The 17151-nt window shown below is 50.3% G+C and overlaps 1 protein-coding gene across 3 annotated transcripts in view; it reads left to right on the top strand.

The window, feature by feature from the left end:
- The first annotated feature begins 57 nt into the window (after window positions 1–57).
- PRAG1 (PEAK1 related, kinase-activating pseudokinase 1) overlaps window positions 58–17151 on the top strand; it is a 53220-nt gene continuing 36126 nt past the window's right edge. Inside the window, exons 1-3 of one of the 3 annotated variants that reach the window (XM_073798525.1) lie at window positions 58–200; window positions 4481–4900; window positions 6926–8757. In XM_073798525.1, the coding sequence (XP_073654626.1) occupies window positions 4571–4900; window positions 6926–8757 (2162 nt within the window). In that variant the 5' untranslated portion in view covers window positions 58–200; window positions 4481–4570. Of the gene's footprint in view, window positions 201–4397; window positions 4901–6925; window positions 8758–17151 lie in introns of all 3 variants that reach the window. The other 2 variants (XM_073798526.1, XM_033848789.2) reach the window with 2 other exon arrangements.

Below are 17151 nucleotides of genomic sequence, written 5' to 3'. Positions count from 1 at the left end.
GGCGGGCGGCGCCACCGCAGGCGGAGGGGGCGGAGCCGCGCTCGCAGCTGCCACCCGGCCGCCGGGCCCAGGCAGACGACACCGCCCGCGGCCGGGCACGGACCGCGCGCACACACTCTGCAAACAATGCTCCGAGGCGCTCGGCGGGGCGGCTGGCGGCTCGGAGACCAGCGGCGAGGCCGGGGGAGCGCGGCCCCGAGGTGAGCCCGCGGCGCCTTCTCCAAAGCCTGCCTCTTTTTGTTTGGCAAACGTGGGCGCAGAGGGAAGCTCCGGGGGAGCGCGGCGGTTACCGAGCGGGCGACCCCAGTCGGCGTCCCCCGGAGTGACAGGCGGCCGCTGGGGGAGGGTGGAGCGTCCGGACCGCGTGCGCCCCGGGTTGCGCCCGAGGTGGAGGCGCCGATCCCGGAGGACCGGGGAGCCGGAGGGGTGTTTTCGATTCATTCGAGAATCGCGCTCTTTCGAACGGGGAAACTTTCCTCCGAGTTCCGGCAAGGGAACCGACTGTTCTGCTGGTCTCGCTGGTCTGGCTGCTGGGTTTGGGGCAGGAGACCGGAGCGCTTTGGGGATTGCTATTGTGGAGACTGCCTTTCCGCGGCCGCAGGATTGTCAAAGGAGCAGAGAGGGAGAGACCGCCCGCGCGCCTCGGACCAGGACCCCGGGGGTGATGCTTTGGGGCCCCAAGTTAGTAGTTGCCTCTTAGGCAGCCCCGAGTTGGATGCCAGCCTGGGGGTCTCCAAGGGGGACGAGACGATGCCTTTTTCTTGAGCCGTGGCAGAGCCCTCTGAAAGGCTACTGTGGGCACGTTGTTAACCTTTGCTTGTGCTGCCGCTTCCCCAGCCACACACACACACACACACACACACACACACACACACACTCTCTCTCTCTCTCTCTCTCTCTCTCTCTCTCTCTCTCTCTTTCTCTCTCTCTCTCTTAGAAAACAGAACCTCTCCACTGAGAATGGAGGCAGGGCCGGCTCTGTATGTTTCTCTCAGGTGAAGCTCAGCCAGCAAGCACATGGCTTTGCAGAGCCGATAGCAAAGCCCAAAGGTCTAGGAGGGAGGAGTTTTGCAAGGCGTCCAGCCCCGAGTCAGGTTGGGAAGGCCCTATGGACCATTGGCCTGAACTGTCCTTAACAACCCCTTCCCTTTTTGAGCCGGAAATTTGACAGGAAGCACTGGGAAACTGTGCGGTTATTTCGCTATCATGGGGTCTTGTGGAACGCGGGTATCTTCCTTACTGGTTTAGACTAATGGGTCTAACCCACAGAAACCACATTCCTACTGCTGAGATTAGATTACATTGCCCTGGAGAAGGAAAAAAGAAAATTAAAAGTTGAGCGAATATCATGATTTACCCTCTGTGTGTGCGGGGGGGAGAGGGGAGGTAAGGCTGTCACTTTCTCCTTTCTGCCGGGGCAACCTCTGTCAATGGAGTGTTGAAATCCAGACAAACACTTTCATAAATAGTTCTCTCTTCCGGTGTTGCATTCATCTAACTGTAATATAGATAATTTTTTTAGATGAGTATTTTCTGGAGTTCTGTCACTTCAGGGTAAGGTGTGAGCAACTTTCCATGCAAGTATGAGGGGCACTTGGAGCCCAGAGATTTCATTTTATGGATCTGGTCACCATTCTTCGGATTCTTTTTCCAGTGGGGTGGGTGTGTGTCTGACAGCTTCGATCTTGCACACTTTAGCCACAAATCTGGTGCAGAAGTTTGCAGAGGCAAAGATATTTTATCATGACTTGGATCAGAAAGAATGCTGAGATCTTTTTCTAATCTTACACCGCTGCCTCCCACTGAAATGGAGGAATTTGCATAATTCTGGGGGCTACCTCCCCTCGGAGGCAAGGAATGTGGGCTGGAAAGGTGCCATTCCCAGGCTGTGGAGAGCTGGCACTGGCAGGCAGGCAGGGCTCCTGCTTTGTGAGTGCCACTTGAGTTTTCCACCGTCTTTTACTTAAAACAAATCGGATATAATTCCAAGCACAGAACCTCTCTAGACAGAGAGAATCCTTTCTGGCTTGATGTAGTGATAGATTCTGTTTGCTGTGACTGAGAAACCAGTTTTAACAGGATGTGTAATGAGTCAGCGATGGAGAGGAGCTCAGGGCTTTATTCTGTTCTCATCTTCATTCTTTTTTCCTGAAAAACCTCTCCAGTCTGTGGTAGAAGTTGTACTCACCGTCAGAGAATTTCAGAGCTGAGGATGGGAGCAAGGAGAGTGCTCATGAACTGGGGAGAGGTTCTGGAAGCTTCCCGAACGTTGGTAATCCAGAGCCTACCAAAAGTCCCAGGGCTGGAGTGGGCCATCTGTGGCACAGGAGGGGAACCTCCGGCACCAAGTAACCATGACAAGCGTGGGTCAGTTGCCTGTTGAGCAGGAGATGAGGCGTGGCTACCCCAAGCGGCTGCTTTGCTAATCTGTAGGATGCCCGCCCCCCCCCCCACCCCGTCCTCAGATAGCCCAGCCCTGTGAGGAGCTGCAGGAAGGAGCTGAGCCCACACAGAACCAATTCCCAAGCTCTCGCCTTCCATCCCACCTGGGGCGTGGGAGCCTCTGCCTGCAGTAGAAGAGGGGGGCCAGGAACCCCAGGAAAGGACTTTCTCCTCGCCTCGGGGCAGGGGTATGGAGATTTGCCTTACTGAACACCAGAGCACCTCCTCCACTTTTTCCTCTTTCCACAATCTAGCAGCAGAGCCTAGAGCTCTCCGTGGCCTGGGATTGTTGGAGAAAGAAAAACCCTTGCTCTCCTCTGCCCGTTGAAGCTTAGTGACCTCTTCTGGGAACTTGGCAGGGAATGAACCTGCAACTTGGGTGTAGCAGGAGGAGGAGAACCCAACTTGCAATCATCTTGATGCGTGAATCCTAACAACGGTCACAAACTAAAAGACAAATACTTGTCTTTTATTTCAGAGAGTTCATTTAGCTTAAAGATGATGCGGTGGGCTTCCTGGTTAACTTTGGAGGGAAAAGAGGCCAATATAGCTTCAGCTCTTGTTGAATAGGCACCCCTCTCTGTGAGTGTGGGAGACCAGAAAGAGAGCTCTTCCCACAGAGATTCTGGAATGATCTTTGGGGCTCCTGGCTCATTCCACCTGGTTAGTCCTGTTGACGGTATGGACAGCATCAACCTCAGAGCCAGGTCTCACGGGAGGAAAGTGGAAAGCAGATCCCAGGGCCAAACCCTCCCTGTTTAATGAGAGTATGTTCACTGTAGATTCTTCAGGACGATTTTCTCCTGAACGCTCTCCTTTTGAGGAAGTTAGTTCATTTAAATGAGGAAAGAAGAGCAAAAGCAGCAAACAGATAATGGCAGCAACTCAGTATAAAGAATGAGGTGATGAGTGAGGTGATAATGAGGAGCTGCCAGCAAAGTTGGCTTCTTTTTCTAGAACCCCCGAACTCTCTGTGTCTGTGGCCAAGTCTTAGTTGATGTCGCTGCCGTTCTTTTCCCATCTGTAAAATGGGGATGACAGCTACCTGATGGATGTTATTCAGGTTAACTAGTTAAAATCTGCAACCCTTCGAGTTCCCCCTCAATGGTGAATTTACTGAGTGAATTCTATGGTGCAAACTCTCAGCCTTCAGTTTTTACTGTCAGAGGCAACAAACTCTTTCAGCAAGCTCACTGCCTCCCCTTCAGGGGCCTCGTAGGGAAAATAACTGTGATCATCTCTTCCTTCTGTTGTAGCCTAACCAGCCCTAGACCACAGGGCTGTTGTGACCATGAATCTCTCTTTCGGTTTCCCCCTGGCCCTGCAGCTCTGGCTGTATTGATCTCACTGAGCCCTGGATTGAATGAGGCATACTAAGAAAGGGGGGCCGGGGAGGGCGAATTCCCAAGATGCCAGACCTCCCGACAAAGGTCCCTGGGGGGCAGCCGGCACCCCACCTCCCCCCTTGCTCACCACTTCTGTCTCCATATCCTCACAAGTATGGGTTACAGTGCTGATTTCAGAGCCCAGGCCTGCCTCCCCACACACATCGTTCTTGGTTAAAAATTGTGGCTTGTCTTCCAGAAGCCACGATTTTTATCTGCTGTCCTACTTGGTAGTTCTTGTTTCTCTGGGGCAGAGTCCCAGGCTCGAGACCCCTAGCAGCAGGGGAGGCATGGGTCAGCCACAAGCTTCTCATCGCCAGCCCTGTGCGGTTTCTCCCCGTTAACTGCCCCAAACCTCCAAGCACTCAGGAGTTTAGGGGACTGAAGTGTCTTTTACGCTCTCTACTCATGCAACAGAGCTGTGTTTAGCTTTTAGGGCTTTTCTAAGGCCACACCACTAGAAAGGGATTAAGAGCCTCATGACAAATGGGTGAGGGTCTCAGAATAAATAGAATATTCATCTTTACCTCTTTCTCCTCCTTTCCCCCTGCTCCCCGCTCTGCTCCCCAGTCACATCGTCAGACCCGAATTGATCATGCCCCCGTCCTCTGGCAGGGGAGATCTCTGATGAGGCAAGTGTTCTGCCTTTCCAGGAAGCCACCCTGTGAGCCCCATCCGCCTCCCCTGAGACCACGGCAGGGAGCCAGGCGCAAGATGAACCAGCGCCCCGCCTGCTGCTCAAGATGCACCAGACCATCCCAGTGAACCCCGAGAGCCCGAAAATGTCTGCGTGCAGCGACTTTGTGGAGCACATCTGGAAGCCCGGGTCCTGCAAAAACTGCTTCTGCCTGCGCACCGACCACCAGCCGGCACCTGGCCGCCCCCAGCCCCGAGCTGGCAGCCTGCCCCCTCCGCCTCGCCTGCCCCCCAGGCCCGAGAGCGGCCGCCCGGAAGATGAAGGCCTGAGCAGCTCGCCCTACTCCAAGCCCACCATTGCCGTGAAGCCCACCATGATGAGCTCCGACGCCTCCGATGGGTGGACAGAGGCTGGCGTGAGTGCCGACGTTGCGCAGGTGAGGCTGACTCAGCCCCGTGGTATTTTTGTGGTATTTTTACGAGGCTGCTCCTGTTGTAACACCGGTGACTGGCGGGCGGCCAAGGAGGGCTGTCCCAGCAGGACTCCTGCAGGGTGGCTTCCTGTTGGCTCACCCCAAAACTGCTCCTTCCCAACTACCGCCCTCTCTTTTCTCTCTGCCCTCCTTTCTCTCTGTCCCTTTAGGCTGAGAACCATCAATGCAGTCCCCCCAAGTTCATTTGAAGACTGTATCAGGGCACACCAGAATGAAGCTTTTTCTAAAAAGTTAAAAAAATTTTTTTATTTAATGGATCATTTTAAATATATACAAAAGTAGCAAGAATTGCTTAACGAATCCCATGCATCCACCACCCTGCCGCGTGAGGTTGAACAATCATCAACTCATGACCAATCTTGTTCCATCTCTACCCCTGCCCCGACCCTCCCTTCCCCACCTGGGGTTTTAAAGCAAACCCCACATACTGCATCATGTCCGTACGTCTTTAAAACATAAAGTCTTTATACAAAAATATCATTATCACACTTAAAAATGTCAGCAGTAATTCCATAATGTCATCCAACTCCCAGACAGTGTTCATATTTCCAATTTGGGAGCTTGGGTTTTTCCAGCTCTGATCTAGGATTACTAAAGACAATTACATCCTTAGAGATTTAGACCATTCCGCTCATCCCCCAGGTGACCTTGACCAAGGTGTGATTATTTAAAGGGCACATGGAGCCTGCTGCCTCTAGACATGTCTTCTGGGAATCTGCATTTCTAGGGCATATTCTAAGAACTTAACTAGTTTTCCTTAAAATATCATAGTGAGTGGGTCAGGAAGGGTGTGTGAGCGTCTGTGAGATCAGAGGTCAGTTTTAAATCAAGGGAGGCTTGACTAAGGTGAGCCATCTCCTGGGGCTGCATTCAGCTTCCTGTCCCCTTCAAAGCCGCCCCATTTTGCAGAAGCTGGTTACAACCATTCCCCAGGCCTTTCTCGATACCTTTGACCTTCACAGATGTAAACCAGGGACTCTTTCTGTTCTGAATCATCTTGGAAAGGAGCCAGAGGCTGACCCTGCCTTGAGACTGCTTTAAAACTGGGGATAGGGGAGACTAGAGGGGAAGGAGGAGGGGACAGTGATTTCAGTGATGGGAATGACCACCCCACATCGCTGTCTCTAGCTCGACTAGTCCAGCCACTTATGCAGCCTCGGCTGAGGTCACTGCCTGTAACTGGGAGAAAGAGCACAGCTCAGAGCGAAGCAAGGGAGCTGAGACCCAGCTCGGAGAGCGGCCCTCACCCTGCTGCCCTCCGACCCCACCACCACCCACCCAAAGTGTCTTTTGGGTTTTTTTTGTTTTTTTTTGGAGGGGGTGGTTTTGCTGTACGTGGGCCTCTCACAGTTGTGGCCTCTCCCGTAGTGGAGCACAGGCTCTAGCCGCACAGGCTCTGCAGCCATGGCTCATGGGCCCAGCCGCTCCGTGGCATGTGGGATCTTCCCAGACCGGGGCACGAACCCGTGTCCCCTGCATCGGCAGGCGGACTCTCAACCACTGCGCCACTAGGGAAGCCCCCCAAAGTGTTTTTAAAAGCTTTATGGCTTTGTTTTCTTTGTGCTGTGACAATGTTATCAAAACACTAATGAACACAAAGCAAAAATTAAACAAAACCCCAAACTCTATTTCGAAGCCCTTGGGAGAACTTATCTCGTCCAGCAGTTTCGAGGGAGAAGGCAAAACGTTATTCTTTGGCGTTTTTCCCCCCCTACCTCACAGACCTAAGCCAAAAGAATTACAGACGGGGGTGAGGAGTGCAGGTTACGGGAAGCCCAGTGGCTCCACGGGCCCCCAGTGATGACAAGAAGGCTGTGGGGAGGTTAGAGGGTAGGCACGCTGCCCGCCTGCTTCATGGTGGCTCGGAAGACAGTTTACAGTGTCATGGCCCTGCCCTCTCACTTTCTCTCTCTTCCTTTTTTCTCTGACAAGGTCTAATGTAAGTCTTTTAACCTTGGGGCTGTGTAGGTCATCTGGAGACGAGCCCCCGGCAAGCTCCCCCTCCCGAAGCAGGAAGATGTGCCGGTAGTTTACCTGGGCAGCTTCCGAGGCGTCCAGAAGCCTGCTGGGCCCTTGGCCCCGGCAGACGGGGGGCACCCTCGCTGCCCCCCTGCCTATGCCATGGTCGGCCTGCACAGCCTAGAGCCCCGGGGGGAACGGAGTGTCGCCTTCCACCCAGTGAGCCTCCCCGATGAGAAGCTTGGACGAGAAGATAAATCCACGATTCCCTACCAAGAGCTGACCTCCCCTCAGGAGAGCTTCCGCCAGAAACTGGCTGCCTTTGCTGAGATGACCTCTGGCTGCCACAAGGGCCCCAGGCCCTACCCCTCTGCACAGCCCCTGCGGGAATCCCTGCCCTCGGAGGATGACAGCGATCAAAGGTGCTCGCCCTCAGGGGACAGCGAAGGGGGAGAATACTGCTCCATCCTGGACTGCTGCCCTGGGAGCCCAGGTGGTCAGGACGCCTCACAGGCTGAGGACTCCGGGCGCAGGCAGGGCTGCGGGGACTGCTCGCCGGCCTGCTGGGAGCAGGGGATGTGCTCGAAGCCAACCGAGGAGGAGAGGCGGGCTTTGAGCTTCCCCAGGGAGTGCCGCAGCCAGGGCCCGACAGAGAACCCACCCCGCCTGGGCCCCAAGAAGCAGTCCCTCACCTCGGAGGCTGCCAGCTCCTCGGATGGCCTCTCCTGCGGGAGTGCCAGTAGCCGCGCCAGCAGCCCCTTGGTCCCCCAGCACGAGAGTGATTCCTGCTCCCTCATGAAGGCACCTGGGCCGGGGAAGCAGCAGGACTCTGGCTGCCACGGGGTGGCCTCCAGCAGGTGCCTGGGGCTGACTGGGGAGCCCCAGGCCCCATCCCACCCCGGGGAGACTGCACAGCCTGAACCCATCTATGCTGAGAGCACCAAGAGGAAGAAGGCTGTTCCAGTGCCTTCCAGGCCACAGGCCAAGGCAGAACAGGCGGCAGCTGCCCAGGGCCAGGGCCAGGTGAGGATGGCTAACACCTGGGCTCAGAAAACAACGTCTGGCTGGGGCCAGGACAGGGAAGGCCCAGAGGTGGCCCCCCAGGTGGCGGCCACCATCACAGTCATGGCGGCCCACCCAGAAGAAGACCACCGGACAATCTACCTGAGCAGCCCTGACTCCTCGGTGGGGGTGCAGTGGCCTCGTGGGCCCCTGAGCCAGGCCCCTGAGGCAGGCGAAGGGGAGCCTTCGGCTGGGCAGGGGCTCAGCTCGAGGGAGAGCCGCCATCACGGTGCCAGTGAGAGCACGCCCAAGGGGAGGCCTGCCATCCCTCCCAAACTGTCCAAGAGTAGCCCCGCAGGGTCCCCGGTGTCCCCATCGGCCTCCCCCCAGCCCAGCCTCAGCGAAGGCAACTCGGGCGTCACTGGGCCCCAGCCTCCATCCAGGGGCCCCGCTGACCCTGCTTCCTCCTGCCGGGCCAACGGTGTCCCTGCCAGCGACTCTGCCAGGGGCCCCCCGCCCGCCACTGCCACGTCAGCCTCGGACCAGAGGCGGCCCCGGTACCAGACCGGCGCCTGGAGCCGCCAGTGCCGGATAGAGGAAGAGGAGGAGGTGGAGCAGGACTTGCTGAGCCAAAGCTGGGGGAGAGGGGTGGACGGTGGCCCCATGGGCCCATGCAGCTCCTCCACCTGGCTCCGACCCCGCCCCACAGACGGCGCCTCTGGGCCGAAGAGCAAAGCCGGGACCGGGATGAGCAAATCGGCCTCGTTTGCCTTTGAGTTCCCCAAGGACAAAAGTGGGATCGAGGCATTCTCGCCTCCTCCGCCGCCTCCGAAGTCACGGTGAGTACGGTTGTGTGTGTGCGCGTGCGACTCCGGGGCTCGTCTGGCAGGACCGAGGCCTCTTCCAGAAACCTTGGTCTTTGCCACCTGTACCGAAGCCATCAGGCCCAGGCTCAGAGCCCTACCTCCGGGCACCAGTGTCGGCCCAAAGGCCCTCGTGCCTTTGTGTAAATTTCTGTGACTTGGGGCTCAGCACACAAGCCTACAAGCAGTGCCCTGCTTGGGATTGGCTATTCGGAAGGCGTCTTTCCAAGAAGCAATGCCAAGCTGTCGCTCTTTCCTGGTGCCCGTCCTCTTATAATCTGGTACTCTTTTTTCTCTCCGTCCCTCTGAAGTGTCTTCAGCAGGCTTTTCCCTCCAAATCCTGAAATTCCCCGTTTACTTAAACGTGGAAAAGAAGGCTCCAGGAGGCTATGCTACAGAATCTCAAGAGGCAACGAGATGGGGAGGCCAAGGAGCAAGGGCTCCTGAATTGGGACCATGATGGCGATTAGGCTTTGGAGCCAAAAGCAGAGTAGCAGGAGGTGCTGCACATGGTTTGGAACCCTCAGATGTGGGTTTTTAAAGAAAAAAATATATATGTAGTTTCATGGTAGCATGCTGAAACTGAAAGCTCTCTCCACTGCTTCACTGCTCTCAAAGGCCCGAGTTTAAAGTCCGGTTTAAAGTCCCTCTCAAAGGCCCAAGAAAAACAAATGCCTTTTTTAAGGTATTGAGTTGTGCATGGAGTTCAAATTCTGGGGGGTAAAAATGGCCCTCTATTAGAGCAGAACTGATTCCTATCAGGGAAAGGAGCAACCTGCTGTTTTTCAAAAGCTGACAGCCTTTCCGAACAGACTTTCCTTCAGTCGGGTCATCTCTGTTGGTTCTGTTTTAGCTCATGTGCCTCCAGGTTGATGTCAGAAGCGGGGAACTGACCGCAGGGGGAAGCGGCTGTGACACTTGACTTTGAACATCAAAGCATCACGGGCTGTGATGCGTTCTAACGTGGGCTTTTTCTGGCACCGCTACTTTATTCTGGTATCGAGTTGGGCGCCTGCTATGCGGAGTAGACAGCCATCCTCCAGATCGTAGGGCGACCGCAGGCTCTTGGGCTACAGTTTTCACTCCCTAAATGAATGAGGCAGCTCAGAAGAGCTCCCATTTATATGGCATTTACTATGGGCCAGGCAGGGAGCTAAGAGACTTAGACGTATTAACTCATTTGATGCTCAGAATAGCTCTAGGAAGGAGGAATTACCATCTACAGATGACGAAACAGAGATAGGAAGAGCTGAGTAACCTGCCAAGGTCACACGGCCATACGTGGCAGTCTGCTTCCAAAGTCTATGCTTCCAAACACCTAGGGCACATCAGCCGGCTTAGGGAGCAGGCAGGGCATGCGAGTAAAACGTGGGCATTGTATCTGTCTGCCTCAGGCCTGGGAAGGCTGGTGGAAAGCACTGGCTTTGGAGTCAGAAAATCGAGTTCATGCTGTGCCTGTCTCACCTGCAGGTGAAGTGATCTTACGCAAGCCGCTCGCTGTGAACTCCACTCCAAGTCATTGTCCAAAATGGGCTAATAATAACAATACATTTGCAGCACCCCGTTGTTGAAAGGCTCTCGAGTGAGATGAGCAGAATCCAATGCAGAGATTAGTTATGTAGGCAAAAGCCGCCCCAAGCTGTTGACAGTGGCAGGGACACACACACCCTGTAGGAATGGGCCTGGCCCGATCCCAGGAACACCACCTGAGCCTTGGGGAAGGAACTAAAACTTTCCTGGTGAGAATCATAATGTTTGGAGAAACCCCGGTCACCCACTGTAACAATGTGACTCAGGTAGAATGTTCGTTAGCATCTGGGTTGATTGCGATCAAGTTTGGGGGCCAGTTTTTTATGACAAAACCACTGGATTATATAAAACATAAACCAGGTGGGAATCTCAGAGGTTCTAGGTGCCAGCTCTTAAAAAAAAGTTTTTATTTTCAGAACTTTGGGGAGAAAAATCTAGGAAATAAAATTAGCGTAAGGGAACACAGAAAAAAGAAAAGAGCATCTGGTACCATTTAAAATAAATCAAACTAGTATATATATATTCATTTGAGGAAGATTTTTCAAGCATTACCAACATTCTCTTTTGAATCATCACATCTCTCCCATGAGGAGATAAGAGGGCAGGCTCAGGACCATAAATTGACTTTTGTTTCTGGAACTCGGTACTGTACGTACTGAATTCCTTTGAGGAGGGTGTCAGGAACCCACAGCCTTCAAACCTAGCCGTGTGGTGGCACATCAGAGTATTGATGAGAATGCAGCCCACAGTTGATCCAGGACCGATACCAGCACCACATTGGTGACTATTGCAGGCTGATGTCAGTTTTCCAAGATGGAGAAATGCTGGAAGGTCTTTGAGCGACATCCCAGGTTAACTTAATTTCTTCACATGGGTCATCTGTTCAGTGGGTCCTGTTTCTAAGGATCAAGCTCACCTGTGAACAACGATACCTGCTGTCACGATGTGTATTATGTACACTCACAGCTCTAGAGAAGGGGGCTGCTGGATGCAAGGTGGTGTTACTCTTTACTAACACTTACTTAAGCAGATCCACCTACTTTCTTGGGCCATTATGGAAGAAGAAAGAATCATGCTCCTACGGTCCTGTTTTACAAAACTGACTCACTTGGCGGGAAAAAAAAAAATAGATGTCGAGAGTGGCTTGGCTTTCCTGTGGTCTTGTTTTGAATGGTTGGCAGTAGCTTATCTGTCTGTTTTGAGATATCATCCTCTGTAAACTCCCATTAGGGTTCCTGAGGAAACTCTTGCTGTAATGCCGTGTAGGACGAAGGCTCTCAATACTCATTTAATGCCTGAAAGCCATTTAGAGGTGTTTAAGTATATGCCCACCCCTCCTCCCGGGCAGGTAAGGGTCCTGGGTCCTTCTTTACCTGCTGCTGCCCAGGCAGCCTCCTACCTGTACAAGCTCACACCTACTCAGCCTGACTGACCCCACTGAGTCTGGGTCACCCCTGCTCCACTTTAGAGCAGAGTTGGAAGGTGAGGGTCAACAAATATTGCTGGTTAGAAAATGAAAACCTGCAGGAAGGAAGTGCGGACTTCTTAGTTTAAATGTCACGTTCAAGACTTAAGGCAGTTTAATGAGAGCAGCCAGTGCCTGGGGGAGTAATTAAGATGCGAAAAAATCAAATTTATTTCTGCCTTTTATTTCCTTGTGGATGCAAACTGCGTTTTAAATGACTTATGGCTTTTGAATGACAAGGTCAGTTGAGGGAAAATCATCTGATTAGTGCAGAGCAGGCATTTCACAAAGAAACCCCAAATTAGGCTGGTAGACCTGAACTCAGAGGTGGAATTAGAGGACAACAGGTGACTGAGAAATAAGACAGGTTTATAGGGTTTTAGTTTCCAAATGGTCTGGCCCCAGGTGAGACTAATCAAAAGAAAGAAACGTTTCCCCAAGAAAGCGAGGGATGACTTTGTTTTCAAGTTATCACTCATGCTTATTGTAATTTTAACCCAATAGTACTAAGTTCTCCTCCTCCTCTGCAGGGATTCTGGGGGCAGAGACTGAGTCTGTCCTGGACTTTCGTTCATTCCTAATTTCCCTCCCTCCCTCCCTTCCACGTGGCTTCTCAGCAGACAGGTGGTGATGGTGTCAAAGATAGAGGTCTTTTCTGCACACAGAAGTGGCCACGTTGCTATCCAGAGGAACCAAAACGACTTCATTGTGTGGTCTCTCAATCACATGATCTCTTAGCATGACCTTGAGGATGGGAGTCAGATGAGTGAGATGGGTCATTGTCTCCAGACCCCATATCCAATCTGATGAAACCTCCAAATGCTTTATTCCTGAAGCCCTTTCTACTGTAGTGGATTACAATGGGATGGCAACAATTTACTAAGAAATCCCACACTCTTCATGTACAACAGGTTTTTCTGGGTGGCATTCTGAAGATCACAGTTTGTATTGGAAAGCACTGTATGTGCTTCAAGAATCTTCTCTATGTTTAGCCTTTTTGACAAAACTAAGTCAGCTGGAGGTCGAGTCGGTCCAGGGGAGACTGAATACTGGGCATACTTCAGGGGGAGAAATTGCCTTCCACACCCCGCCCCCCTCAACACACACACAAAGTTTGGCAAACAGAACAAAGCACGTGTATCAACAATACAAGTTTATACCCTGCTCCATGCCAGAGGGAAATTACTAGTTGGCCTCTTCCCATGAGTTTGTGGGTAGAACCTGACATGGGACATCTAGTGATGCTGAAGCAGGGAGAAATCAAATTGATTCCTATCTTCCTATTCTGTAATTTTTTTAAAAATCACTGATTTTCATATATATGAAATATTTGCAATATTCTCTCCATTTTTGAGCAGGCATCCATGGTGAAGGTTAGGGATTAGAGATTCTTTATTTTATTCATCAGATATCTACTAATTGCCTACTTTCTGTTACACTTTGTACAAGGTGCTAAAAAGCCAGTGACTGGGGTTCTGCCCCTTAAGGCCCCTGAGGGTTGAGTTGGTATGAATGAAATCGGCAGATGTGCAAAATGACCACGAAAGGTTCACTCCTGCTTTGATTGCTTTTGATGAGACTGTTTACCATAGCATCTGGCCTCTCACCAGATTCCTTGTTCTATTCAGTAAGGCCAAGGTAAGCTCGGCTTGGTGTCCAGGAGTAATGAAAAAATAGTCCTTCCTTTAAGGTCCTTTGACCTGATACAAGATCACACATAGTACAGCATATACATAACCATTTATTAAAAAAAAAAAAAATCCAGATGCTCCTTGAAGGTGAAAAGCAGGCTTAACCATCTGTCATCCCAAAATATCCTGTTTGATGCCGGGCACGTGTAGATGCTCAAGAAATTTTTATCCAATAGACAGTAGTAGGCAGAGGCCATACCCTGTTTATTTCATTATGGCCCAAAGCACCTAACTTTATGTTTTGCGCATGAAGAAATATTGGAAAAGGAACAAGTAGCATCATTAAATACTTGTATCAAAGTATCTTTCTGACACCCAGGTTTCGGGTGGCCCCAGTGCTCTTTTCTTGCCTCTGTTTTGGCAGCTAATGCAGTGTCTTGAACTAAACTGGATTCATATTCATATCTCTCTGAAAGCTTGTAAACTCTTGGGAGTACAGGAACCACGTTTTATACATTTTCCTTTGACTTTCCCATAGGATACCTTGGGACATAGTAGGTATTCAATAAAAGATTATTGAATTGGGGGAAGAAAGGCCAGAGGGAACTACAGATCTTGGCCTTATTTTTTACTGGACACCCCATTATAATTCTGTGGCCAGCCTTGCTCAATAGAACATTGTCGCCTTGAGTTAAAGAAACTGAAGTTAATAATTATTAATGCTTCAAGGTGGGCAAACACCATGAGGGCACAATGCATCCTTTCATGGATTAATTACTCTCCAACGATTGTACATTTGCTCTTTTTTTTAAAGCTGAGCAGGTGTGTGGAGCCCAGCCCTCTCTTGCCACAAGAATGTTCCTTTCAGGCAGTAATCACCTAAGGACATTTTTTCCCCACCCATGAATTGCAAGGAATTCTAGGGTGTGGTTTAATTTCTCTGAGAATAGATTTTCCGTGCTTTCCGAGGTGGGTTGGGAAACACAAGCATGGGCCATATGATCAAGCCCCCTCTGCCCATCAAGTGATCAAAGGGACTTTGTTCCTAGAATAGCCAGCCTACCTTTGAGGTGTGGAACTCACACCTCTATTCTCTATTTGTAGTGCAAGAAATTTGTTGTTTGGCGATCATGAAAAGGCTTGCGTTTCCCTCTATCAGGGTAGATAGACCAACTACAGAGACTCCTCAGCAGCCATTTCTGCAGCTAATACTTTTCAGAGTTTAAGATGAGAGTCTTCATCCTCTGTGCTAAAATCGCTCATTATTTCTTTCTATTGGCTTTTGAGCAGATCCCTAAAAATGCTGGGTATTAAGGGTGTTCGTGCAGTTCCCATACAGCTCTGTAAAATCCCCTGCTTCCACTTTTGTCTGATGCCCTGGACAGTTTATTCTCTGTACTTTTTTAACAGGCAGACTTATATAAACAAGTGTTCTCCATTGGGGGCAAAGGGGAAGTTCCAGATTAAAGACTACTTTAAAAAAATCCTTCCCTTTTTACTCAGATATTTTACTCTCCAGTTAATTTCAGTATCTGTCACTATCAAATGATCCCCCTGACTTCCTGTCGGTTTGGTTTTTAGCCGTTTCGTGCCCACTTATGCACGTGCTATAAAAATTTTCCCTAGAGTTTAAAACTTGTGTTTTAGGCCCATAATTGGCGGTGTGTGCACCATATGTCCCTGAGTTGTAGAAACCCTCCAGAATGGCTCCTGACTTCAGGAGCTCTGTAGACAGTCAAAATGAATGAAAATGCAGCCACCTTGGATAAAACCATGAATGGTTGAGATAAATAGACACATTAATTAGTAATAAGACCTTGAAGATCAGGAAGAAAGGGAAGAAGAGTCCTTGGAATGTTAAAATCAGTCATAGTGAGGAGGTCACTTAAAATAATCCTTACGAATGTGTGCAGATCAAAAGGAGGGTTTTGTGACTGCATATTCTCGCACCACAAGTTAGGTTGCATCCTCCACACCAGCTGCAATCAGTTGGAGTACCAGTCTGCAGCTCTTCATGGAAAACAGTGAGGCCACGTGCCCACCCTGCAGGAGAGCTTGCCATCATCCATCAGTACTGTCTGCACGTTATACGAGGGGGGAGTGCAGACATGTGTGCCAGCTGCTTGCCAATCCAGCTTCAGAATCTAAAGTTTACCATCGGTGATGCAAAATCATTGGTGGTCAATAACTGTTTCGTATACTAATTTAAAAGTTCATACCTGGGAGGGGTGTGTGGTCTGTCCAGCCCACATGGCCCAAAGCAAAGAGTTTGCAGAAGATGGTCTTCCTTTCTGATTACAGCCTCAATTTCAGACTATTGTGCCAAAATGTTTGGTTTTCTCTTAATGAGTGACTGTGAATATTCTGTGAAGTTTAATGAGTGATTATGAATATTCCATGCATTTTGGGAACTCTATTTTAGTAAAAAACAGTTACCGTTAAGCCTAGTATCCAATATTTAAAGTATTATTTCTCCTTATAGACCTTAAATTTACATTTTCGGTCCTTAAATCTCATTAAACAATGAATTTTCACTTAGCCTCACCCTCTTTGACTTATAGCACTGACTTTCTGTGTCCCAGATTGAGGGCTAAGGGTTAGGAGGTATGTCAGAATCTTTTGGAGGAATAGTTTTTGTAATTGGAAATTAAATATTATAATATAAATTTAAATTTTGGAAATTGAAGACAAATTATTGTTTTCATAATTAATATTACATATAATTTTTCCAAGTCTTTTTGACTGGTGGCAAGTTAGGCCATCTTTTTTTTTTTTTAATAAATTTATTTCTTTTATTTATTTCTTTTTGGCTGCGTCGGTCTTCGTTGCTGTGCATGGGCTTCTCCCTAGTTGCAGCGAGCGGGGGCTACTCTTCATTGCGGTGGCTTCTTTTCTTGCGGAGCACGGGCTCTAGGTGCGTGGGCTTCAGTAGTTGTGGCATGTGGGCTCAGTAGCTGTGGCTCACGGGCTCTAGAGCACAGGCTCAGTAGTTGTGGTGCACGGGCTTAGTTGCTCCGTGGCATGTGGGGTCTTCCCAGACCAGGGCTTGAACCCGTGTCCCTGCGTTAGCAGGCGGATTCTTAACCACTACGCCACCAAGGAAGCCCAAAGCCATCTTTTTAATAAAAATGTTCAACGTGAGGACAAAACGCATCTTCCTAGGTAAGAAAGTAGAAGAAAACCAGGACAGGAATATTCACTGATCTGTTATGTTTACTTGGTGACCTGCCTTCAAATCTCTCAAAATGCCTTCTCTATATTTGTGTTCTCTTGAAACAGGGAATTGTCTGTGCAGTAAATCCTAAATCCAGCCCCTTGATCCAGCTTCTTGGCCTACCTTAAATACTGGTCTGCGCTTCCTGTGAAAGCAGGGAAAGCTAATGAAAGACTCTTCCAACAGTACAGAGTCTGAGACTTTCTTGGTGTTGATAGTCATTCAATCACCCAGTATTGAGGACTTGGTGTAAGTGGAGCTAAAACGAATTACTCCGGACGATTAAGTATGAGACCACACTGTGTCCCCATGGTCTTCATTCCTGAGCCATGCCTTAGGGTAACACACACAGACCAATTAGGGGCATATACAGTGAAGATCTTTTTTTTTTAATTTTCTAATTTTTTTAAAAAATTTTGTTTATTTATTTATTTTTGGCTGTGTTGGGTCTTCGTTTCTGTGCGAGGGCTTTCTCTAGTTGCGGTGAGTGGGGGCCACTCTTCATCGCAGTGCACGGGCCTCTCACTGTC

Source organism: Tursiops truncatus, chromosome 21, assembly GCF_011762595.2.
Source record: "Tursiops truncatus isolate mTurTru1 chromosome 21, mTurTru1.mat.Y, whole genome shotgun sequence".
Lineage (NCBI taxonomy): Eukaryota > Metazoa > Chordata > Mammalia > Artiodactyla > Delphinidae > Tursiops > Tursiops truncatus.
The sequence above is the reverse complement of the archived record's forward strand: the minus strand, read 5'-3'. Positions and strand labels throughout refer to the sequence as shown.